Source organism: Hyperolius riggenbachi, chromosome 3, assembly GCF_040937935.1.
Source record: "Hyperolius riggenbachi isolate aHypRig1 chromosome 3, aHypRig1.pri, whole genome shotgun sequence".
Taxonomy (NCBI): Eukaryota; Metazoa; Chordata; class Amphibia; order Anura; family Hyperoliidae; genus Hyperolius; species Hyperolius riggenbachi.
The window spans coordinates 7,153,337-7,174,766 of NC_090648.1; the positions used below are offsets into that span (position 1 = coordinate 7,153,337).

General features: G+C 46.7%; 1 protein-coding gene across 1 annotated transcript in view; it reads right to left on the minus strand.

Moving 5' to 3' along the window:
- Nucleotides 1-15,271: 15,271 nt before the first annotated feature.
- The window catches only part of LOC137560838 (thialysine N-epsilon-acetyltransferase-like), a 68,197-nt gene continuing 62,038 nt past the window's right edge, over nt 15,272-21,430 (minus strand). Inside the window, exons 6-7 of the mRNA XM_068271973.1 lie at nt 20,201-20,241; nt 15,272-16,028 (exon numbers count right to left, since the gene is read on the minus strand). Of these exons, the coding sequence (XP_068128074.1) occupies nt 15,855-16,028; nt 20,201-20,241 (215 nt within the window). The 3' untranslated portion in view covers nt 15,272-15,854. The remainder of the gene's footprint in view (nt 16,029-20,200; nt 20,242-21,430) is intronic.

Consider the following 21,430-nt stretch of genomic DNA (forward strand, 5'->3'; position numbering starts at 1 on the left):
TGGTGTGTACACACTTGAAAGATAAATGAAAGATCACAGACCAATTTTACTCCCTTCCATGTAGTATGAGAGCCATACCTACAACGTCTTTTCTATGGAGCTGAACTTCCCATCAGATAAAATCTTTGCAAGATGCTGCACACAAAGATGCCCGTACACACTCAAAAGATCAGTATCTGCAAAAGATCTGTTCCTGCAAAAGATCCTTTCCTGCAAAATGCATTCATAGTCTATGAGATCTGCAGATCCTCATACACACCTTGTTTAACCACTTGAGGACCTAGGGCTTTCTACCCCTTAAGGACCGGCCACTTTTTTTCCATTCAGACCACTGCAGCTTTCACGGTTTATTGCTCGCTCATACAACCTACCACGTAAATGAATTTTGGCTCCTTTTCTTGTCACTAATAAAGCTTTCTTTTGGTGCTATTTGATTGCTCCTGCGATTTTTACTTTTTATTATATTCATCAAAAAAGACATGAATTTTGGCAAAAAAAAGATTTTTTTAACTTTCTGTGCTGACATTTTTCAAATAAAGTAAAATTTCTGTATGCATGCAGCGCGAAAAATGTGGACAAACATGTTTTTGATAAAAAAAAAAACCCATTCAGTGTATATTTATTGGTTTGGGTAAAAGTTATAGCGTTTACAAACTATGGTGCAAAAAGTGAATTTTCCCATTTTCAAGCATCTCTGACTTTTCTGACCCCCTGTCATGTTTCATGAGGGGCTAGAATTCCAGGATAGTATAAATACCCCCCAAATGACCCCATTTTGGAAAGAAGACATCCCAAAGTATTCACTGAGAGGCATAGTGAGTTCATAGAAGATATTATTTTTTGTCACAAGTAAGCGGAAAATGACACTTTGTGAGAAAAAAAAAAAAAAAGTTTCCATTTCTTCTAACTTGCGACAAAAAAAAAATGAAATCTGCCACGGACTCACCATGCCCCTCTCTGAATACCTTGAAGGGTCTACTTTCCAAAATGGGGTCATTTGTGGGGTGTGTTTACTGTCCTGACATTTTGGGGGTGCTAAATTGTAAGCACCCCTGTAAAGCCTAAAGGTGCTCATTGGACTTTGGACCCCTTAGCGCAGTTAGGCTGCAAAAAAGTGCCACACATGTGGTATTGCCGTACTCAGGAGAAGTAGTATAATGTGTTTTGGGGTGTATTTTTACACATACCCATGCTGGGTGGGAGAAATATCTCTGTAAATGACAATTTGTTAATTTTTTTTACACACAATTGTCCATTTACAGAGATCTTTCTCCCACTCAGCATGGGTATGTGTAAAAATACACGACAAAACACATTATACTACTTCTGAGTACGGCGATACCACATGTGTGGCACTTTTTTGCACCCTAACTGCGCTAAAGGGTCCAAAGTCCAATGAGTACCTTTAGGATTTCACAGGTCATTTTGAGAAATTTCGTTTTAAGACTACTCCTCACGGTTTAGGGCCCCTAAAATGCCAGGGCAGTATAGGAACCCCACAAATGACCCCATTTTAGAAAGAAGACACCCCAAGGTATTCCGTTAGGAGTATGGTGAGTTCATAGAAGATTTTATTTTTTGTCAAAAGTTAGCGGAAAATGACACTTTGTGAAAAAACACAATTAAAATCAATTTCCGCTAACTTGTGACAAAAAATAAAATCTTCTATGAACTCGCCATACTACTAACGGAATACCTTGGGGTGTCTTCTTTCTAAAATGGGGACACTTGTGGGGTTCCTATACCGCCCTGGCATTTTACGGGCCCAAAGCCGTGAGTAGTCTGGAAACCAAATGTCTCAAAATGACTGTTCAGGGGTATAAGCATCTGCAAATTTTGATGACAGGTGGTCTATGAGGGGGCGAATTTTGTGGAACCAGTCATAAGCAGGGTGGCCTTTTAGATGACAGGTTGTATTGGGCCTGATCTGATGGATAGGAGTGCTAGGGGGGTGACAGGAGGTGATTGATGGGTGTCTCAGGGGGTGGTTAGAGGGGAAAATAGATGCAATCAATGCACTGGGGAGGTGATCGGAAGGGGGTCTGAGGGGGATCTGAGGGTTTGGCCGAGTGATCAGGAGCCCACACGGGGCAAATTAGGGCCTGATCTGATGGGTAGGTGTGCTAGGGGGTGACAGGAGGTGATTGATGGGTGTCTCAAGGTGTGATTAGAGGGGGGAATAGATGCAAGCAATGCACTGGCGAGGTGATCAGGGCTGGGGTCTGAGGGCATTCTGAGGGTGTGGGCGGGTGATTGAGTGCCCTAGGGGCAGATAGGGGTCTAATCTGATAGGTAGCAGTGACAGGGGGTGATTGATGGGTAATTAGTGGGTGTTCAGGGTAGAGAACAGATGTAAACACTGCACTTGGGAGGTGATCGGACGTCGGATCTGCGAGCGATCTATTGGTGTGGGTGGGTGATCAGATTGCCCGCAAGGGGCAGGTTAGGGGCTGATTGATGGGTGGCAGTGACAGCGGGTGATTGATGGGTGGCAGTGACAGGGGGTGATTGATGGGTGGCAGTGACAGGGGGTGATTGATGGGTGATTGATAGGTGATTGACAGGTGATTGACAGGTAATCAGTGGGTTATTACAGGGGAGAACAGATGTAAATATTGCACTGGCGAATTGATAAGGGGGGGTCTGAGGGTAATCTGAGCGTGTAGGCGGGTGATTGGGTGCCCGCAAGGGGCAGATTAGGGTCTGATCTGATTAACAGTGACAGGTGGTGATAGGGGGTGATTGATGGGTGATTGATGGGTAATTAGTGGGTGTTTAGAGGAGAGTAAACGCTGCGCTTGGGTGGTGATCTGATGTCGGATCTGCGGGCGATCTATTGGTGTGGGTGGGTAATCAGATTGCCCGCAAGGGGCAGGTTAGGGGCTGATTGTTGGGTGGCAGTGACAGGGGGTGACAGGGGGTGATTGATGGGTGATAGGCAGGTGATTGACAGGTGATCAGTGGGTTATTACAGGGAAGGATAGATGTAAATAATGCCCTGGCGAATTGATAAGGGGGGGTCTGAGGGTAATCTGAGCATGTAGGCGGGTGATTGGGTGCCCGCAAGGGGCAGATTAGGGTCTGATCTGATAGGTAACAGTGATAGGGGGTGATTGATGGGTGATTGATGGGTAATTAGTGGGTGTTTAGAGAAGATAACAGATGTAAACAATACATTTGGGAGGTAATCTGACGGCGGGTTTGCGGGCGATCTAATGGTGTGGGTGGGTGATCAGATTGCCCGCAAGGGGCAGGTTAGGGGCTGATTGATGGGTGGCAGTGACAGGGGGTGACAGGGGGTGATTGATGGGTGATAGGTGATTGGCAGGTGATTGACAGGTGATCAGTGGGTTATTACAGGGAAGAACAGATGTAATGAATGCACTGGTGAATTGATAAGGGGGGGTCTGAGGGCAATCTGAGCGTGTGGGCGGGTGATTAGGTGCCCGCAAGGGGCAGATTAAGGTCTGATCTGATAGGTAAAAGTGACAGGTGGTGATAGGGGGTGATTGATGGGTAATTAGTGTGTGTTTAGAGGAGAGAATAGATGTAAACAATGGATTTGGGAGGTGTCACGGACGGTTGCGGGGCCGCAGGCGCGTCCTGTAACCGCCCGTGAATAAAAAGCGATCGCACTCGATTCCCTGCATCGATTGCGCTTCAAATCGATACAATCTGGGTTGAGTGTGTAGGGGGAGCTGAAGTCCTTTTCTTAGCAGAGAGAGCACCATCCTAAAGGCTGGATGGCTCTTTTGATATGCTAATGAGCCTGGGCCCAGAGAGTCCCTGGCTTCAAGCTGTGCGGATGGCCCATCCATCAGGTATAAGGTGACACCTAGCTGATCTCATGTAGATGTTAATTAACCAAGGGGTGATCAGGATGCCTAGGTGCAGCCAGGCAGGCTTCAAGCCCCAGACTTCAGTCGTCGGTTTGTTGTACAAACCGATGCCTCTGACTACGGTCTCGGCGCAGTCCTCAGCCAGGTGGATGGAAAAGGAGATGAACACCCTATCCTCTACCTGAGCCGGAAGCTCCTGCCCCGAGAGGTAGCCTACTCCACAACTGAAAAGGAGTGCCTAGCGATCGTGTGGGCCCTACAGAAACTACAATCGTATCTGTACGGCCGCTCCTTCACGATCATTACCGACCATAATCCCCTGAGTTGGCTGAACCGCACTGCTGGGACCAATGGCAAGCTCTTACGTTGGAGCCTGTCATTACAGCAGTATGACTTCACGATTCAACACAAGGCAGGCAGCTGACACCAGAACGCCGACGGGCTATCCCGTTGCAACGGGGAACTAGATCAGATCTCGCAGGTTAGCGGCAACGACACATATCTTGCTATGAATATATAAAGTCAGCGCAGGTCTATAGTAATACAGATTTCGTCATTTTCTGGTATATAGGATCTTCGAACAAAAAGGTAAAGAAGCAAGGCTTACCAGATTCCAACAACCCACATTATAAGGTTGTAAACGAGTTTGATAGATGGTCCGCAGTACTTTCAAATGGTGTAGTTTCACCAGCGATGTTGCACACCACAAATTCCTCCGGAATATATTAGATATCCTGAGGTCGCAGAAACTCGCCAAAGGGGAGTCCAGTAGGATTGTGACATGAAAGAGATGTACGGCACATCTAAGTGTAAACCGTCTTTATTACATAACAAGTAAAACAATTTAAAAACAAGGATAAAAGAAACTCACATACGGGGCCCGTGCACTGGGAACCCCGAAAAAGTAGCGCGCATAAAATGGTCAATAGAAGACCTCAAATAAAATGGTGCCGCCTGTCGCCTTCCCGACCGGTTTCGCAATCTTGCGTCATCAGGGGAGAAAGGCAACCAGGCGGCTAGCACCAACTTTATAACATTTTTGAATCAAAAAGTGGGAGTGGTTAGGCTCCACTTTATTCAGACTACACTAGTCAAAGGCAGAAAGCATCAAACACAAAATAAAACATTGTGACAAATTGCATCGTGTCAGAGGGAAAGTAGCAAAAGATCTCTCAGATAGTGTGAATAAGAAGAGGTGAATGCAATATTACCTGCATATTCAATTCGTAGTAGGCTAGTTAGGGCTAAATTAAAAGCTAGATTGAGTACTCTGCCCTAGGGCATGTCTTTCCCATGTAAAAACTTTTCCCTAGCTAAAAAGCAGGCACTTCCTGTAACAGAAGTAGTCACTGGAACTCAGGAAGTAGCCTTGCACTCCACCAGGGTCAAGTGGAGCACAAGTTCTTCCTGTGGAAAAAAAAAAAAAAAAAAAAAAAGGTGCAATGCGTATGCAATGACACATACGATCATAAAAGCGTAAACAATGAAGCACATAGCAGTGCAGTGTGGCTATAAATATGCATGAAGTGTACTTAGGTGTGCCAAGAAAAGCACGTCTAATGTACTATACTAAGAAGGTGCATAAATTTGTATGCATAGTAGAAACAATTAAATGATAGACCAGCCTCCATAGGAGCTCCGGGGACCTTAAGTGGTGAAAGTGAAGAACATCTATAGTGATCATGCAAGACAGATCCCATAAGTATCCGATAGATAGAAATGATGCAAAGTTATGCAAATGTATGTACACAGCAGTGTAATGCGGCTATGATTACTAAAAAAAAAAAAAAAAAAAAAAAAAAAAAAAAAAAAAAAAAAAAGGATTACTTAAGCATGCCGTAAAGAGCACATCTAAAGTGAAAGCGATCTCTACTACAGTGTAGATCACGCATGCAGCGACGCATAAAACATCAAAAAGCGCACATAGGAACAAAAACCCACTGCGAGCATCTAAACCGACATATGGAACAATAAACAAAAGTAATTGGTCTTATGCTGCAATAAAGTCGCATTTTATAAAAAAAAAAAAAAAAAAAAAAATTACAAAAATTATGCAATGCGTATGTAATTACGCATACGATCACAAAAGCGTAAACAATGAAGCACATAGCAGTGCAGTGCAGCTAAAAATATGCATAAAGTGTACTTAGGTGTGCCATGAAAAGCACGTCTAATATACTATACTAAGAAAGTGCATAAATCTGTATGTATAGTGGAAACAATGAAATGATAAAACAGCCTCTGTGGGAGCTCCGGGGACCTCAAGTGATGAAAGTGAGGAGCATCCATAGTGATCATGCAAGACAGATCCCATAGGTATCCGATAAATGGAAATTATACTGAATTATGCAGATTCATGTGCACAGCCGTGTAATGCAGCTATAATTACACATAAAAAACTCCATGCACCGGTAAACAGAGGACAACAGACAGCACTCTGTGAGGTAGGGAACAACAAAGGGAAAAAGAGGGACCACAACCTCCGAATATATCCTATCCAAATTAGGAAGGTATATGAATTTGTATGCTTAGTGAAAAAAACTGTGACAGAATAGAACAGCCTCAAACGGAGCTCCGAGGGCATCGAGTGGTGAAATGAGAAACAATCAGTGATCATGCAAAACAGGCCCCAAAGGAAACAAATTCATATACCTTCCTAATTTGGATAGGATATATTGGGAGGTTGTGGTCCCTCTTTTTCCCTTTGTTGTTCCCTACCTCACAGAGTGCTGTCTGTTGTCCTCTGTTTACCGGTGCATGGAGTTTTTTATGTGTAATTATAGCTGCATTACACGGCTGTGCACATGAATCTGCATAATTCAGTATAATTTCCATTTATCGGATACCTATGGGATCTGTCTTGCATGATCACTATGGATGCTCCTCACTTTCATCACTTGAGGTCCCCGGAGCTCCCACAGAGGCTGTTTTATCATTTCATTGTTTCCACTATACATACAGATTTATGCACTTTCTTATGCTGGGAATACACGATGCGTTTTTGCGTTCGTTTTTGCCGTCGTTTTCGCTTTCGATCGATTCTACTCTCGATTCACTGCTCGATTCCCCTCTCGATTCCTTATCTTTTCTTATCAATTACATTCACTTGAATGAGGAGAATCGAAACGAAAGTAGAATCGACCAGATCCAACAGGTTGGAATTTATCTATCGAACCCATCTATCTAAAGTAAAAACTTAACGTGTATTCCCAGCATAAGTATAGTATATTAGACGTGCTTTTCATGGCACACCTAAGTACACTTTATGCATATTTTTAGCTGCACTGCACTGCTATGTGCTTTATTGTTTACGCTTTTGTGATCGTATGCGTCATTACATACGCATTGCATAATTTTTGTAATTTTTTTTTTTTTTTTTTTTTATAAAATGCGACTTTATTGCAGCATAAGACCAATTACTTTTGTTTATTGTTCCATATGTCGGTTTAGATGCTCGCAGTGGGTTTTTGTTCCTATGTGCGCTTTTTGATGTTTTATGCGTCGCTGCATGCGTGATCTACACTGTAGTAGAGATCGCTTTCACTTTAGATGTGCTCTTTATGGCATGCTTAAGTAATCCTTTTTTTTTTTTTTTTTAAGTAATCATAGCCGCATTACACTGCTGTGTACATACATTTGCATAACTTTGCATCATTTCTATCTATCGGATACTTATGGGATCTGTCTTGCATGATCACTATAGATGTTCTTCACTTTCACCACTTAAGGTCCCCGGAGCTCCTATGGAGGCTGGTCTATCATTTAATTGTTTCTACTATGCATACAAATTTATGCACCTTCTTAGTATAGTACATTAGACGTGCTTTTCTTGGCACACCTAAGTACACTTCATGCATATTTATAGCCACACTGCACTGCTATGTGCTTCATTGTTTACGCTTTTATGATCGTATGTGTCATTGCATACGCATTGCACCTTTTTTTTTTTTTTTTTTTTTTTTCCACAGGAAGAACTTGTGCTCCACTTGACCCTGGTGGAGTGCAAGGCTACTTCCTGAGTTCCAGTGACTACTTCTGTTACAGGAAGTGCCTGCTTTTTAGCTAGGGAAAAGTTTTTACATGGGAAAGACATGCCCTAGGGCAGAGTACTCAATCTAGCTTTTAATTTAGCCCTAACTAGCCTACTACGAATTGAATATGCAGGTAATATTGCATTCACCTCTTCTTATTCACACTATCTGAGAGATCTTTTGCTACTTTCCCTCTGACACGATGCAATTTGTCACAATGTTTTATTTTGTGTTTGATGCTTTCTGCCTTTGACTAGTGTAGTCTGAATAAAGTGGAGCCTAACCACTCCCACTTTTTGATTCAAAAATGTTATAAAGTTGGTGCTAGCCGCCTGGTTGCCTTTCTCCCCTGATGACGCAAGATTGCGAAACCGGTCGGGAAGGCGACAGGCGGCACCATTTTATTTGAGGTCTTCTATTGACCATTTTATGCGCGCTACTTTTTCGGGGTTCCCAGTGCATGGGCCCCGTATGTGAGTTTCTTTTATCCTTGTTTTTAAATTGTTTTACTTGTTATGTAATAAAGACGGTTTACACTTAGATGTGCCGTACATCTCTTTCATGTCACAATCCTACTGGACTCCCCTTTGGCGAGTTTCTGCGACCTCAGGATATCTAATATATTCCGGAGGAATTTGTGGTGTGCAACATCGCTGGTGAAACTACACCATTTGAAAGTACTGCGGACCATCTATCAAACTCGTTTACAACCTTATAATGTGGGTTGTTGGAATCTGGTAAGCCTTGCTTCTTTACCTTTTTGTTCGAAGATCCTATATACCAGAAAATGACGAAATCTGTATTACTATAGACCTGCGCTGACTTTATATATTCATTGCTTGTGTGGACTTTTGGACATTGTCCTTCTCGGCTGCGGTCGCCTTCTGCCTTGGCGCTGACACTTGTTGTTTATTTTTGACACATATCTTGCTGATGAATGTCTATCTGCCTTCTCCCCAGGGAGGGCTGTCACGGACGGTTGCGGGGCCGCAGGCGCGTCCTGTAACCGCCCGTGAAGAAAAAGTGATCGCACTCGATTCCCTGCATCGATTGCGCTTCAAATCGATACAATCTGGGTTGAGTGTGTAGGGGGAGCTGAAGTCCTTTTCTTAGCAGAGAGAGCACCATCCTAAAGGCTGGATGGCTCTTTTGATATGCTAATGAGCCTGGGCCCAGAGAGTCCCTGGCTTCAAGCTGTGCGGATGGCCCATCCATCAGGTATAAGGTGACACCTAGCTGATCTCATGTAGATGTTAATTAACCAAGGGGTGATCAGGATGCCTAGGTGCAGCCAGGCAGGCTACAAATCTCCGGGAGGTCTTGACACCTTGCTCACTGGTAAAGATCAAAAGGAAGTCAGCTGTTAGCAGCTAGAACACATCCTGAATAAACCTGAGTCTCATAGCATAATCCATAACTTCCCAGATCTGTCATATTTCTGGGGTTCCTGAGATGGCAGCTTCGCCAAACGTGGGGGAAGTGTAGCATGAGCCCCGGTGCTGGTTCTGAGGAAGTTTCAGAACATTCTGAGGTAAGGACTGCCAGTTAGGCAGTTCGAAAATGCCCTGATGATACCACAGGGGTCCCACCCCTCATGTCTGGTATCAGGGCGCTGGGTAAATCGAGACAGACCTGAAAATGTTAATAAATCTGCCCTGACCTGTACGGTTCTGTGAGATAGAGCCCATATATGGGTAGATATGATTTCTAGCCCCCAGGACACGGGGAGGGCTCATCTCATCTTCTAAGGGGGTGTATGGCTCCCCGCCCTCACTCCCTCCTACTGAAGCAGGGGCATAAGAATGGCAGAGGACCCAAACTCAGTGTCCTCCACACTGAAACATCTTGAACTCATCAGATGCCAGCTTGAGGATATGCTGGCATCCACCTGGTCTGAACTCTGAACTCAAATTGAAACCCAGAACTCTGTTTTCCCACAAAAAGGACATCTTTCCAGGAACTAAGTATTTTTCTCCCTTCTTTTATTTTTTTATACTGGCTATTACTGTCTTAATAATTGTGATTTTAATAATTGTCTGTATATATTATTTATATTGTGTGAATAAACGACTTTCTCCAAGTCATTCACTGTCCGCTACCCTGCTTATCAGCACACACACAGAACTGATCCCGGGTCTCTGAAGATACGCTACTGTTTGTTTGTTGTTGGCTAGACAGAATATCGTGTGTTTAACCGTTTTATTCGCAGGACTAGTCAGTCAGTTAGTGGGCTCCACGGTCCCATGGTAACCGCGGTGGTGGCAGTTTACTCTGAACCAGTAGGTGACGTTGTAATTACCCGTGTCTCACAGGCTCCCTTCTGAGTTGTCTGCGGCTAATTCTTAACGGTTCCTGCGCATTGACTGCGACCAGAGTTCGCACGATCTGTGCGCTGGCACCGTTTAGAAGGCTAAGTGCGGTCAGCCACTAGGGCTCCTGTGACAGGAGGTGATCTGATGTCGGATCTGCGGGCGATCTATTGGTGTGGGGGGGTGATCAGATTGCCCGCAAGGGGCAGGTTAGGGGCTGATTGATGGGTGGCAGTGACAGGGGGTGATTGATGGGTGATTGATGGGTGATTGATGGGTGATTGACGGGTGATTGACGGGTGATTGACAGGTGATTGACAGGTGATTGACAGGTGATCAGGGGGGATAGATGCATACAGTACATGGGGGGGGGGTCTGGGGGGGGTCTGGGGAGAATCTGGGGGTGGGGGGGTGATCAGGAGGGAGCAGGGGGCAGGGGGGGTATAAAAAAAAAATAGCGTTGACAGGGAGTGATTGATGGGTGATTAGGGGGGTGATTGGGTGCAAACAGGGGTCTGGGGGGTGGGCAGGGGGGGGTCTGATGGGTGCTGTGGGCGATCTGGGGCGGGGGGGGGGGGAGAAAATCAGTGTGCTTGGTGCAGACTAGGGTGGCTGCAGCCTGCCCTGGTGGTCCCTCGGACACTGGGACCACCAGGGCAGGAGGCAGCCTGTATAATACACTTTGTAAACATTACAAAGTGTATTATACACTTTGTATGCGGCGATCGTCGGGTTAACATCCCGCCGGCGCTTCCGTATGGCCGGCGGGATGTTGTGGCGAGTGAGCGGCGACAGGCGGAGGCGGAGGATCGCGTCATGGATGACGCGATCGCTCCGCCCATGCCCAAACAAGGACCGCCGCATTTTGTCAATACGGCGGTCCTTGCGGCGTCTGCTTCCCGGCCGCCATTTGTCTATACGGCGGTCGGGAAGTAGTTAACAGAAAATTATCTGCATATCTGACAATCATCTGCAGATCTGAAAATCCATCCTGTTGGATCTGATCTGCAGATGAATGTCTGTTAAACAAGGTGTGTATGATGATCTGCAGATCTCATAGACTATGAATGCATTTTGCAGGAATGGATCTTTTGCAGGAACTGATCTTTTGCAGATACTGATCTGTTGCATGTGTACAGCATCTTTGTGTGCAGCATCTTGCAAAGATTTCTGTCTGATGGGGAGTGCAGCTCCATAGAATAGACTGTGTAGGTGTGGCTCTCATACTACATGGAAGGGGGTAAGATTTCTGTCTGATGGGGAGTGCAGCTCCATAGAATAGACTGTGTAGGTATGGCTCTCATACTACATGGAAGGGGGTAAGATTTCTGTCTGATGGGGAGTGCAGCTCCATAGAATAGACTGTGTAGAGTATGGCTCTGATACTACATGGAAGGGGGTAAGATCTCTGTCTGATGGGGAGTTCAGCTCCATAGAATAGACTGTGTAGGTGTGGCTCTCATACTACATGAAGGGGGTAAGATTTCTGTCTGATGGGGAGTGCAGCACCATAGAATAGACTGTGTAGGTGTGGCTCTCATACTACATGGAAGGGGGTAAGATCTCTGTCTGATGGGGAGGTCAGCTCCATAGAATAGACTGTGTAGAGTACGGCTCTCATACTACATGGAAGGGGGTAAGATTTCTGTCTGATGGGGAGTGCAGCTCCATAGAATAGACTGTGTAGAGTATGGCTCTCATACTACATGGAAGGGGGTAAGATTGGTCTGTAATCTTTCATTTTATCTTTCAAGTGTGTATGTAGCATGAGTTAGTTGATTGATTAGTTTAGTGAGTGTAGTGCAATTATTTTTTTTTTTTCAATTTTTATTTTTTTCAAATTTTTTTTGTGTTTTTGTTTTGTTTATTTTTTATTTTACTTTATTTTTCTTTATTTCATCCCCTTATTTTGTGATCTCATCTGCTCTGTCGCTTATACCCCTTCTCCAATAAAGTTTTTGGCCCCAAAACAATGGTTCGAGAGCAGCAACAATTTACTGACACTCCTAAAAGGTAGTGGAGTGATGGTGGTGTTGGTGGATCACAGCAAGTACGTGATCAGGTTGAGGGTGGCAGCAGGAAGCCCCCCATCCCCCCCCCCCCCCCCCCCCCCCTGGTCAGAAAAGTCTTCCCTGGAAAATTTTGACAGAGCAGGAGGTGCAGAGTTGTCGATTACTTAGACCAGGAACCCTCTACCCAGTCTGAGGAACTTCAAGCTAGTGGCAGCAGCACCAGTAGTGGCCGCCAGGTTCCTCCAGACCAGAACCCGATCACAGCTGCTTCTGTTTACGAGGTTGTTCCCTCCCAGTACTCCGCTCCAGAAGTACAGCACACCTACATCACTGAGAGAGATGTGGAGAACGTTTAGGAGGAGGCATTGGAGGAGACCATGGGACCAAGCTCCCAAGAAGTGGTGGGTTCTGTGGTGACAGAAATGGACACTGTGATTGCTTCATCCAGTGTCACCACCAGTCTGCAGAATCTGCATCTCCTCTATCACCTCCCATGGATTAACCCCTTATCTACTAGATACAGAAGATTGTAAGGGTGCCCATACACTACGTCGATTTCCTGTTGATATACAGCAGATTTAATCACTGGGATCGAATCTGCTGTGAAATTGATAACGCAAACGCTGACTGATCGACCGATTTTTCCATCCAAAATCAACCGATTCAGTCGATTGGTCCATGTGGAAAACTTTGCTTGATCACAGTCGAGTCAGGAGAACGTTGTTAGCGGCACTCGATTCGGCGCAGACCAATGCAGCAATAATGTCCCCTGTCCGCTGTCGAGAGTCCACGGGTCCGTGCTGTCCCTTTCTCTGGCTGGTCTTTTTCTCCATCTTCTCTGCACTTCCTGTTCCATCCTGTGAGAAGTGGAAGTTCAAACAGTAGAGCGCCCTCTACTGTTTGAACTTCTGCTAGGGACAGGAAGTGAAGATAGAGAAGAAGGCCAGCTGGAGAAAGGGACAGCACAGACTCGGGGACTCGCGCCGGCGGACAGGTAATGTATTGCTGCTGGCCGGGGGAGCACACAGGGGTTTGGCGAGCAGGTGGCAGTTCCACAGGTTGTGCATTAATTTCATGCTGAAATTTAATATCAAAATCCATGTGCAGTGTGTGGGCAGCCAATAGATCCCTCTGTGATCAGATTCGATCAGAGAGGGATCTATCTGTTGATCGATCTGGTGGCAATCGACCAGTGTATGACAGCCTTAAAGAAAAGCTGTATTAAGAAAAAGGTCCCCTGGGGGATACTTACCTCGGAAGGGAGAAGCCTCTGAATCTGAACAAGGTTTCCCGGTCCCTCTGTTAGCCTGCCCGGTTCCCCCGAAGCGCGGCAATGTAATTACTTACCTCTCCGTGGTCTTGCACAGGCGTACTAGCCGATCTTCCCTCAGGTTAGGCAGAAATAGCCGAGCCTGGTTGATCCGCTCTACTGCCCAGACACGAGTCATTTTGCACCTGCGCAGTAGAGTGGATACGATCGGGTTCGGCTATTTCCGCCTAGTCCGAAGGAAAAACAGGTACTGCACCTGCGCTGGATCCCAGTGAGGTAAGTATAGCAAGCCTTGTCAGGCTTGGCGGGGAGGATTGTGGGACACTTCGGAGGAGCCAGCGCTGGATTGCCTGCAGCTACAGGGATGGGGGAAGCCTCATTGGGACCCTGAGGCTTCCGTCTCCCAAGGTAAGTTCTTTCCCCCCCCCTGAGATCCCGACGCCATCAGCCATTCTTCTTCCTCTCCTCCGAGGCTCTGCATCCCCATGGTGAGATTGCTGCCTGTTGTCATGATGACAGCCGGTGATCTCACTATAGGGTTACAGTGCCACCTGGAGGACGGAGGGAGAACTGCAGCGCTGGAGCCCAGGGAGGTGAGTACAGGGGCTGCTGCAGATCTCTCTGCGGTGTGATTATTTCTGCATTTTATGGTCTGGAACCATGCTCAAAAAATGCACCGCTATGAGACCCCAAAATCTGGAAGTAATCAGACCACTGGGGAGGCTAAACAGTAAGTCCGTGTGGGGAAAGATTTTACAATGGGAAAAGACTGACTAAATAATTTATACACGAATAGTGTAAATATATATATATATATATATTATATATATATATGTATATATATATATATATATATATATATATATATATATTCATAAAGTTATTTTCACTAAAGGTCTTCTTTAACCAATCTCAGTGCCAGAATGTGAAAAAAGTCCTGCTAAGATATGGGGGTACATTGGGGGGGCGCTAGTGGAGGCATCTCGGGGCTGAACCACAAACCCATAAGGGTGTCGGGGGTCATATGGACGGTAATTTGCATACAATATATCCCCCCCCCCCCCCCCACAACAGACAGACACACAGATACACAATCAATCATATATAATTGCTTTTAGAAATGTTTTAAAAATCATCTTTAATAGCGTTGTTCTTCCAAAGCACCACAAGACAAGGGGCACACTGGCTGCACCATGGAGACCACGGTCCTGGCCGAGTTCCTCCACCCTCATAAAGTATGCCCAGCTGCGATGATATACACAGCTAATACATCCAGCACGACACGAGAGAGGTGGCAGAGGGTCAACTTCCCCACACAGCGTCCCACAGTCCACACAGCCCAATCTCCACCATCAGAGTTCTACGCCTGAGATGGGGCTGGATTACTCCCAGGGGTATAACTGAAAATCACTGGCCCCGCTGCAAAACTTTGGATTCCCCCCTCCCTTTCAGGTAGTGATGTGCTCACGACTACTTACGAGTGGCTAAGCACTCAAATTCATGAGTTAAATGAGGCTTAATTGCCTCAGGTGTGCGGTGGGTAAATAAGGGGTTATTTACCTATATGTCTGTGGTATATTGTGCATTCCAAATAGCTAGGGTCCTATTGGACGCGTCTTAAGCCTCACCACGTTCACTTCCTGCTTCCGGCTTGAAGGAGGAAGTGTGCATAGTGAGGTTTGCAACTCATCCAATAGGACACTTGTTAGCTATTTGGCGCGCACGTTATGCCACAGACTTATGGCTAAATAACCCCTTATTTACCCACCGCACACCTGAGGCAATTAAGCCTCATTTAAATCATGAATTAGAGTGCTTAGCCACTCGTAAGTACTCGTGAGCACATCACTACTTTCTGCACAGAAAAATGGAGAAGCAATGTTAGTCAGTTGCCTAGTGCACACTTGATTGTGTTTTCCCCATGCAGATAAACACAGACAGCAGTGAAGCACTGCAGCATTTTCTCTATCACATTAGTTTTGTGATGAAACGTGCATGTTGTCACACATACAGACACACATGGGGTGCAGAAAACTGACAGACGAGTGTGCTCTCAGCCTCAACTTATTACACTCACCCTGTCCATCTTTGATGGAGCAGCACTGACTCTGCAGACTCCTCTACCATCACTACACTACAGACCACTTGGGGAGGGGGGGAGCGGTTGGACACAAGACCCTGTGGAACACTGAATAGGGACTGTCTTCAAATCTTTGTCTGCAAAACTTTGTATGATATCTTATTAGTGGCTGAGCAGATGCAGTCATTAGAACAATTGTGCAGACAGGGGAAAGTTGTTTCTCATCGGGCCTTTAGTTGTCAGTCTCTCTGGACAGGAAGAGAAACTTTACCCCCCCCCCCTGCGGCTGCATCCCATGCAGGGTCTATTGTTATTACTCGGCCTCTTGCGCCATTTGTCTCATTGCGTCCTCCTTGAAGCTCATGCATTGGTAGCCGGGGTCTTCTGTCAGATTCTCCGCCCCCAGGGATGAGTACAGACTGATAGCAGGAGTGTTCCACTTCAGGACGGAGAGGTGGATCTGAGAGCACCCCGACTTCAGCCCCTCCTGGGAAGGTGACAGAGAGACAGATGTCAAGGACACAATACAGAGAACTTTTATCATGACCTGGTGGTGCCTAACCCTAAGACCTCCCTGGTAATGTCTAACTCTAAGACCCCCCCTGGTGGTACCTAACCCTAAGACCTCCCTGGTAGTGCCTAAACCTAAGACCCCCCTGGTGGTGCCTAACCCTAAGACCCACCTGGTGGTGCCTAACCCTAAGCCCCCCCTAGTGGTGCCCAACCCTAAGACTCCCCCCCCCCCCCCGGTAGTGCCTAACCCTAAAACCACCCTGGTGGTGCCTAACCCTAAGACTCCCTGGTGGTGCCTAACCCTAACCACCCCCTGGTGGTACCTGAGGCGTCTATTTGAAATAGGGCTCCTGGAAAAAAGGGCCAAATTAGGCTATGTGCCAAATTAGGCTACAAAAAGGGTGCCTGGTGTATCCCATACACCAGAAAAGTGATTACCATGACCTAACTTCTCCCTACTCTCACACAGAACCCTCCACTGATGGTGCCTAACCCTAACCCCTCCCTGGTGGTGCCTAACCCCTCCCTGCTGGTGCCTAACCCTAACCCCTCCCTGGTGGTGCCTAACCCTAAGACAGCTCCTGGTGATTACTATGACCTAACGTCTCCCTACTCTCACACAGAACCCTCCCCTAACCCTAACACCCCTGGTGGTGCCTAACCCTAAGACTCCCCAGGTGGTTCCTAACCCTAAGACTCCCTGGTGGTGCCTAACCCTAAAACTCCCCAGGTGGTGCCTAACCTTAAGACCCTCGAAGTGGTGCCTAACCCTAAGACTTTCCAGGTGGTGCCTAACCCTAAACACCCCTAGTGGTGCCTAACTCTAAGACCCCCCAGGTGGTGCCTAACCCTTAGACCCACCCCACCGCTTGTGATGCTTAAACCTAACCCCCCCTTGCACCCCTGAATCAAAAATCTCTGCTATAAAAGGGTGCCCTTTTGTAGCAGAATCAAAAACCTTGTAGCCGAATAAAAAATATGGGCTATAAAGGGGTGCTCTAGTGTAGCCGAAAACCTGTAGCCGAAAGAAATATAGGCTACAAAGGGGCGCCCGCTTGTAGCCTATATCAAAACTTGGGTGCCCTTTTCACCACCTTGTAGCCATATTTCCAGAAATCACATTGATGTCTACAGAGGTGCCCTTTTCATACAGGCAGCTCAGGGCCCCTTTTCAACGGATCCCTCTAACCCTAAAACCCACCTGGTGGTGCCTAACCCTAAGACCCCCCCTGATGGTGTCTAACCCTAATACCGCTCAGGGTGGTGCCTAAACCTAAACCCCCCCCTGGTGGTGCCTAACCCTAAGACCCCCCTGGTGGTGCCTAACCCTAAGACCCCCCTGGTGGTGCCTAACCCTAAGACCCCCCTGGTGGTGCCTAACCCTAAGACCCCCGTGGTGGTGCCTAACCCTAAGACCCCCGTGGTGGTGCCTAACCCTAAGACCCCCCTGGTGGTGCCTAACCCTAAGACCCCCCTGGTGGTGCCTAACCCTAAGACCCCCTGGTGGTGCCTAACCCTAAGACCCCCTGGTGGTGCCTAACCCTAAGACCCCCCTGGTGGTGCCTAACCCTAATACCACTCAGGTGGTGCCTAACCCTAAAACCCCCTGGTGGTGCCTTAGGGTTAGGCAAAGGGGTGCTTAACCCTAAAACCCTCCCTGGTGGTGCCTAACCCTAAAACCGCCCCGGGGGTGCCTAACCCTAAAACCGCCCTGGGGTGCCTAACCCTAAAACCGCCCCGGGGTGCCTAACCCTAAAACCGCCCTGGGGTGCCTAACCCTAAGACCCCCTGGTGGTGCCTAACCCTAAGACACCCTGGTGGTGCCTAACCCTAATACCGCTCAGGTGGTGCCTAACCCTAAAACCCCCTGGTGGTGCCTTAGGGTTAGGCAAAAGGGTGCCTAACCCTAAAACCCTCCCTGGTGGTGCCTAACCCTAAAACCGCCCTGGGGTGCCTAACCCTAAAACCGCCCTGGGGTGCCTAACCCTAAGACCCCCTGGTGGTGCCTAACCCTAAGACCCCCCTGGTGGTGCCTAAACCTAATATCGCTCAAGTGGTGCCTAACCCTAAAACCCCCCTGGTGGTGCCTTAAGGTTAGTCAAAGGGGTGCCTAACCCTAAAAACCCTCCCTGGTGGTGCCTAACCCTAAAACCCCCCTGGTGGTGCCTAACCCTAAAACCCCCCTGGTGGTGCCTAAACTTAAGACGCCCCCCCCCCCCCCCCAGCAGTGCCTAAACGTAAAACTCCCATATCATATTGTTTATCAAATTATATTTTAAATCAAGATATTTAGTAATTTGAGGAGTATTTGTATTTTCCAGATAATATAATTTTAGTTATAAAACTTTTCATATATAGGAACTATAAGTATGGTACGTATGTTTGTAAGCGTTATTATTCACCGGGCGCCCAAATTTCCCATTGAGCGCCCATTAAATAATATATTGCTGTGAGCTCAGTAACTGCTGTAGTGCAGTTACAAGGAGGAAAACAAATAAATGAGCTGGCTAGCGGGGTGACAAATAACAGCAGCTCACTGATCAGTAACAGATGCCTCCCTATCACATAATGGTTTAGACTGCATTGGCGTCGGAAAGGTAAAACTACTGACGTGACTGCCTTGCTATAAATGTTTATTGCCAGTGAACAAACACATTTGTATAAGACTGCATACTGAGAAACATCATTCCTCCAACAACACACATGTATGCTAAAGGGTCTAAAAAAGATGAAATTAGCAATAGTGCCCCTTTAAAAGGCATTTCATTGATAAGGTGTGAAAATATTGCTTAGAGAAAAAGTGAATTGGATTAGTACAGCCTCTAACTGGTAAAAGATAATAAAAAAAAAAAGAAAAAAAAGCTTCATAAGTAAAGTATTATAAGGTGGTATTCACAGTGGGACGTTGCGGGTTAATGCGAAGTTCAAGTCTCTATGTGTCTGCGTTAAAGAGACTCCGTAACAAAAATTGCATCCTGTTTTTTTATCATCCTACAAGTTCCAAAAGCTATTCTAATGTGTTCTGGCTTACTGCAGCACTTTCTACTATCACTGTCTCTGTAATAAATCAATGTATCTTTCCCCTGTCAGACTTGTCGGCCTGTGTCTGGAAGGCTGCCAAGTTCTTCAGTGTTGTGGTTCTGCTATGAACTCCCCCTTCCAGGCCCCTCTATGCACACTGCCTGTGTATTATTTAGATTAGGGCAGCTTCTCTCTTCTCTCTTATCCTTTACAAGCTGGATAAATCCTCCTCTGAGCTGGCTGGGCTTTCACATACTGAGGAAATTCAGACAAGGGCAAAGCTGTTTGCAGGAAGAAAAGAGCAGCCTGACACTTCAGTGCATGAGAACTGCAGGGGGAAAGAAACACACAAATGATCTCTTGAGATTCAAAAGGAAGGCTGTATACAGCCTGCTTATGTATGGATGTATTTTCTATGTGTGGACATACTGTACATCAACCTACTTCCTGTTTTGGTGGCCATTATGTTTGTTTATAAACAAACTTTTTAAAACTGTTTTTAACCACTTTTAATGCGGCGAGGCGCAGTGAAATTGTGACAGAGGGTAATAGGAGATGTCCCCTAACGCACTGGTATGTTTACTTTTGTGCGATTTTAACAATACAGATTCTCTTTAAGAGGTAACACATTGTAAGCAGTGAGTTACCACAACGCAACATTTTTATTGCGACTTTAACGTCACAATGTGAACGGCCCATAGGATTATGATTGCAGTGCGGTATACTGAGTTATAAAACTGTATAACGTGCGACCATAATGTCCCACTGCGAATGCAACCTAACAGTGATGTCATTAACTTACTATATTGCTTGGGACTGAAAATGAATTTTATTATCCAAGATTAAACTTTTCCAGAGAAATGTTTCCACCTCATCAATAAAATGCATTCCCAACCCCTGCCAGTAAACACATGCTACCACAAAAATACATCTTACACAAATAAAAGAAAAGCAAACAACAAAAAAAATGCTATGAAGTTTCAACAAACAAATAATTCAAATTTCCCCACCCCCGCCCTGCCAGAATAGGCACTTTCTGCACTGCTGATTGCATATACATATCCAGATAATAATACAAGAGATCTGTGATTGTATTTAATGTGATTTACACTGACAAACACTCACCTCAGCTACTTTCCTCATCAGTCTCCGCCCAATGCCATGCCCTGTGGGAAGACAGCACACAGCAGCATGACTAACATAGAGTAGGGTGAGATAGACTGGTTCTGATTTTGTGGCATATAACACAGAATTGAAACCAGCCAGTGATAAAGTGTTTTTATGGCAGAATCTCATCACACCTGCACACCCTGCAGTAATTCAGATTTGTATTCATTATTTTGCTGATCTAGTGAAGGATTTTGAATGTAATGACTGTGATGTTGTGAGTCCCACGCCCCTGCTGTGCTGCATGGCTGGCTTTATGGTGGAGGAGGGCAGAGGTGAAAGGGAGGGTGGATAACCACATGTTAGCCACGCCCCTGCTGTGCTGCATAGCTGACTTCATGGTGGAGGAGGGGAGAGGTGAAAGGGACGGTGGGTAACTTCATGGCAGCCTCGCCCCTGCTGTGCTTCATGGTGGAGGAGGGGAGAGGTGAAAGGGAGGGTGGTTAACCGCATGGAAGCCCCGCCCCTGCTGTTCTGCATGGCTGGCATCATGGTGGAGAAGGGGAGAGGTGAAAGGGAGGGTGGGTAACCACATGGAAGCCATACCCCTGCTGTGCTGCGTAGCTGGCTTCATGGTGGAGGAGGGGAGAGGTGAAAGGGAGGGTGGGTAACCACATGGCAGCTCCGTTCCAGCTGTGCTACATGGCAGGCTTCATGGTGGAGGAGGGGAGAGGTGAAAGGGAGGGTGGGTAACCACATGGAAGCCACTCCCCTGCTGTGCTGCATGGCAGGCTTCATGGTGGAGAAGGGGAGAGGTGAAAGGGAGGGTGGGTAACCACATGGAAGCCACGCCCTTGCAGTGCTGCGTAGTTGGCTTCATGGTGGAGGAGGTGAAAGGTGAAAGGGACGGTGGGTAACCCCATGGCAGCCCCGCCCCTGCTGTGCTTCATGGTGGAGGGGGGGAGAAGTGAAAGGGAGGGTGGGTAACTGCATGGAAGCCATGCTCCTGCTGTGCTGCGTAGCTGGATTCAAGGTGGAGGAGGGGAGAGGTGAAAGGGAGGGTGGGTAACCCCATGGCAGCTCTGCTCCTGCTGTGCTACATGGCGGGCTTCAAGGTGGAGGAGGTGAGAGGCGTAAGGGAGGGTGGATAATCATATGGAAGCCCCGCCCCTGCTGTGCTGCATAGCTGGCTTCATGGTGGAGGAGGGGAGAGGTGAGAGGGAGGGTGGGTAACCCCACGGCAGCTCC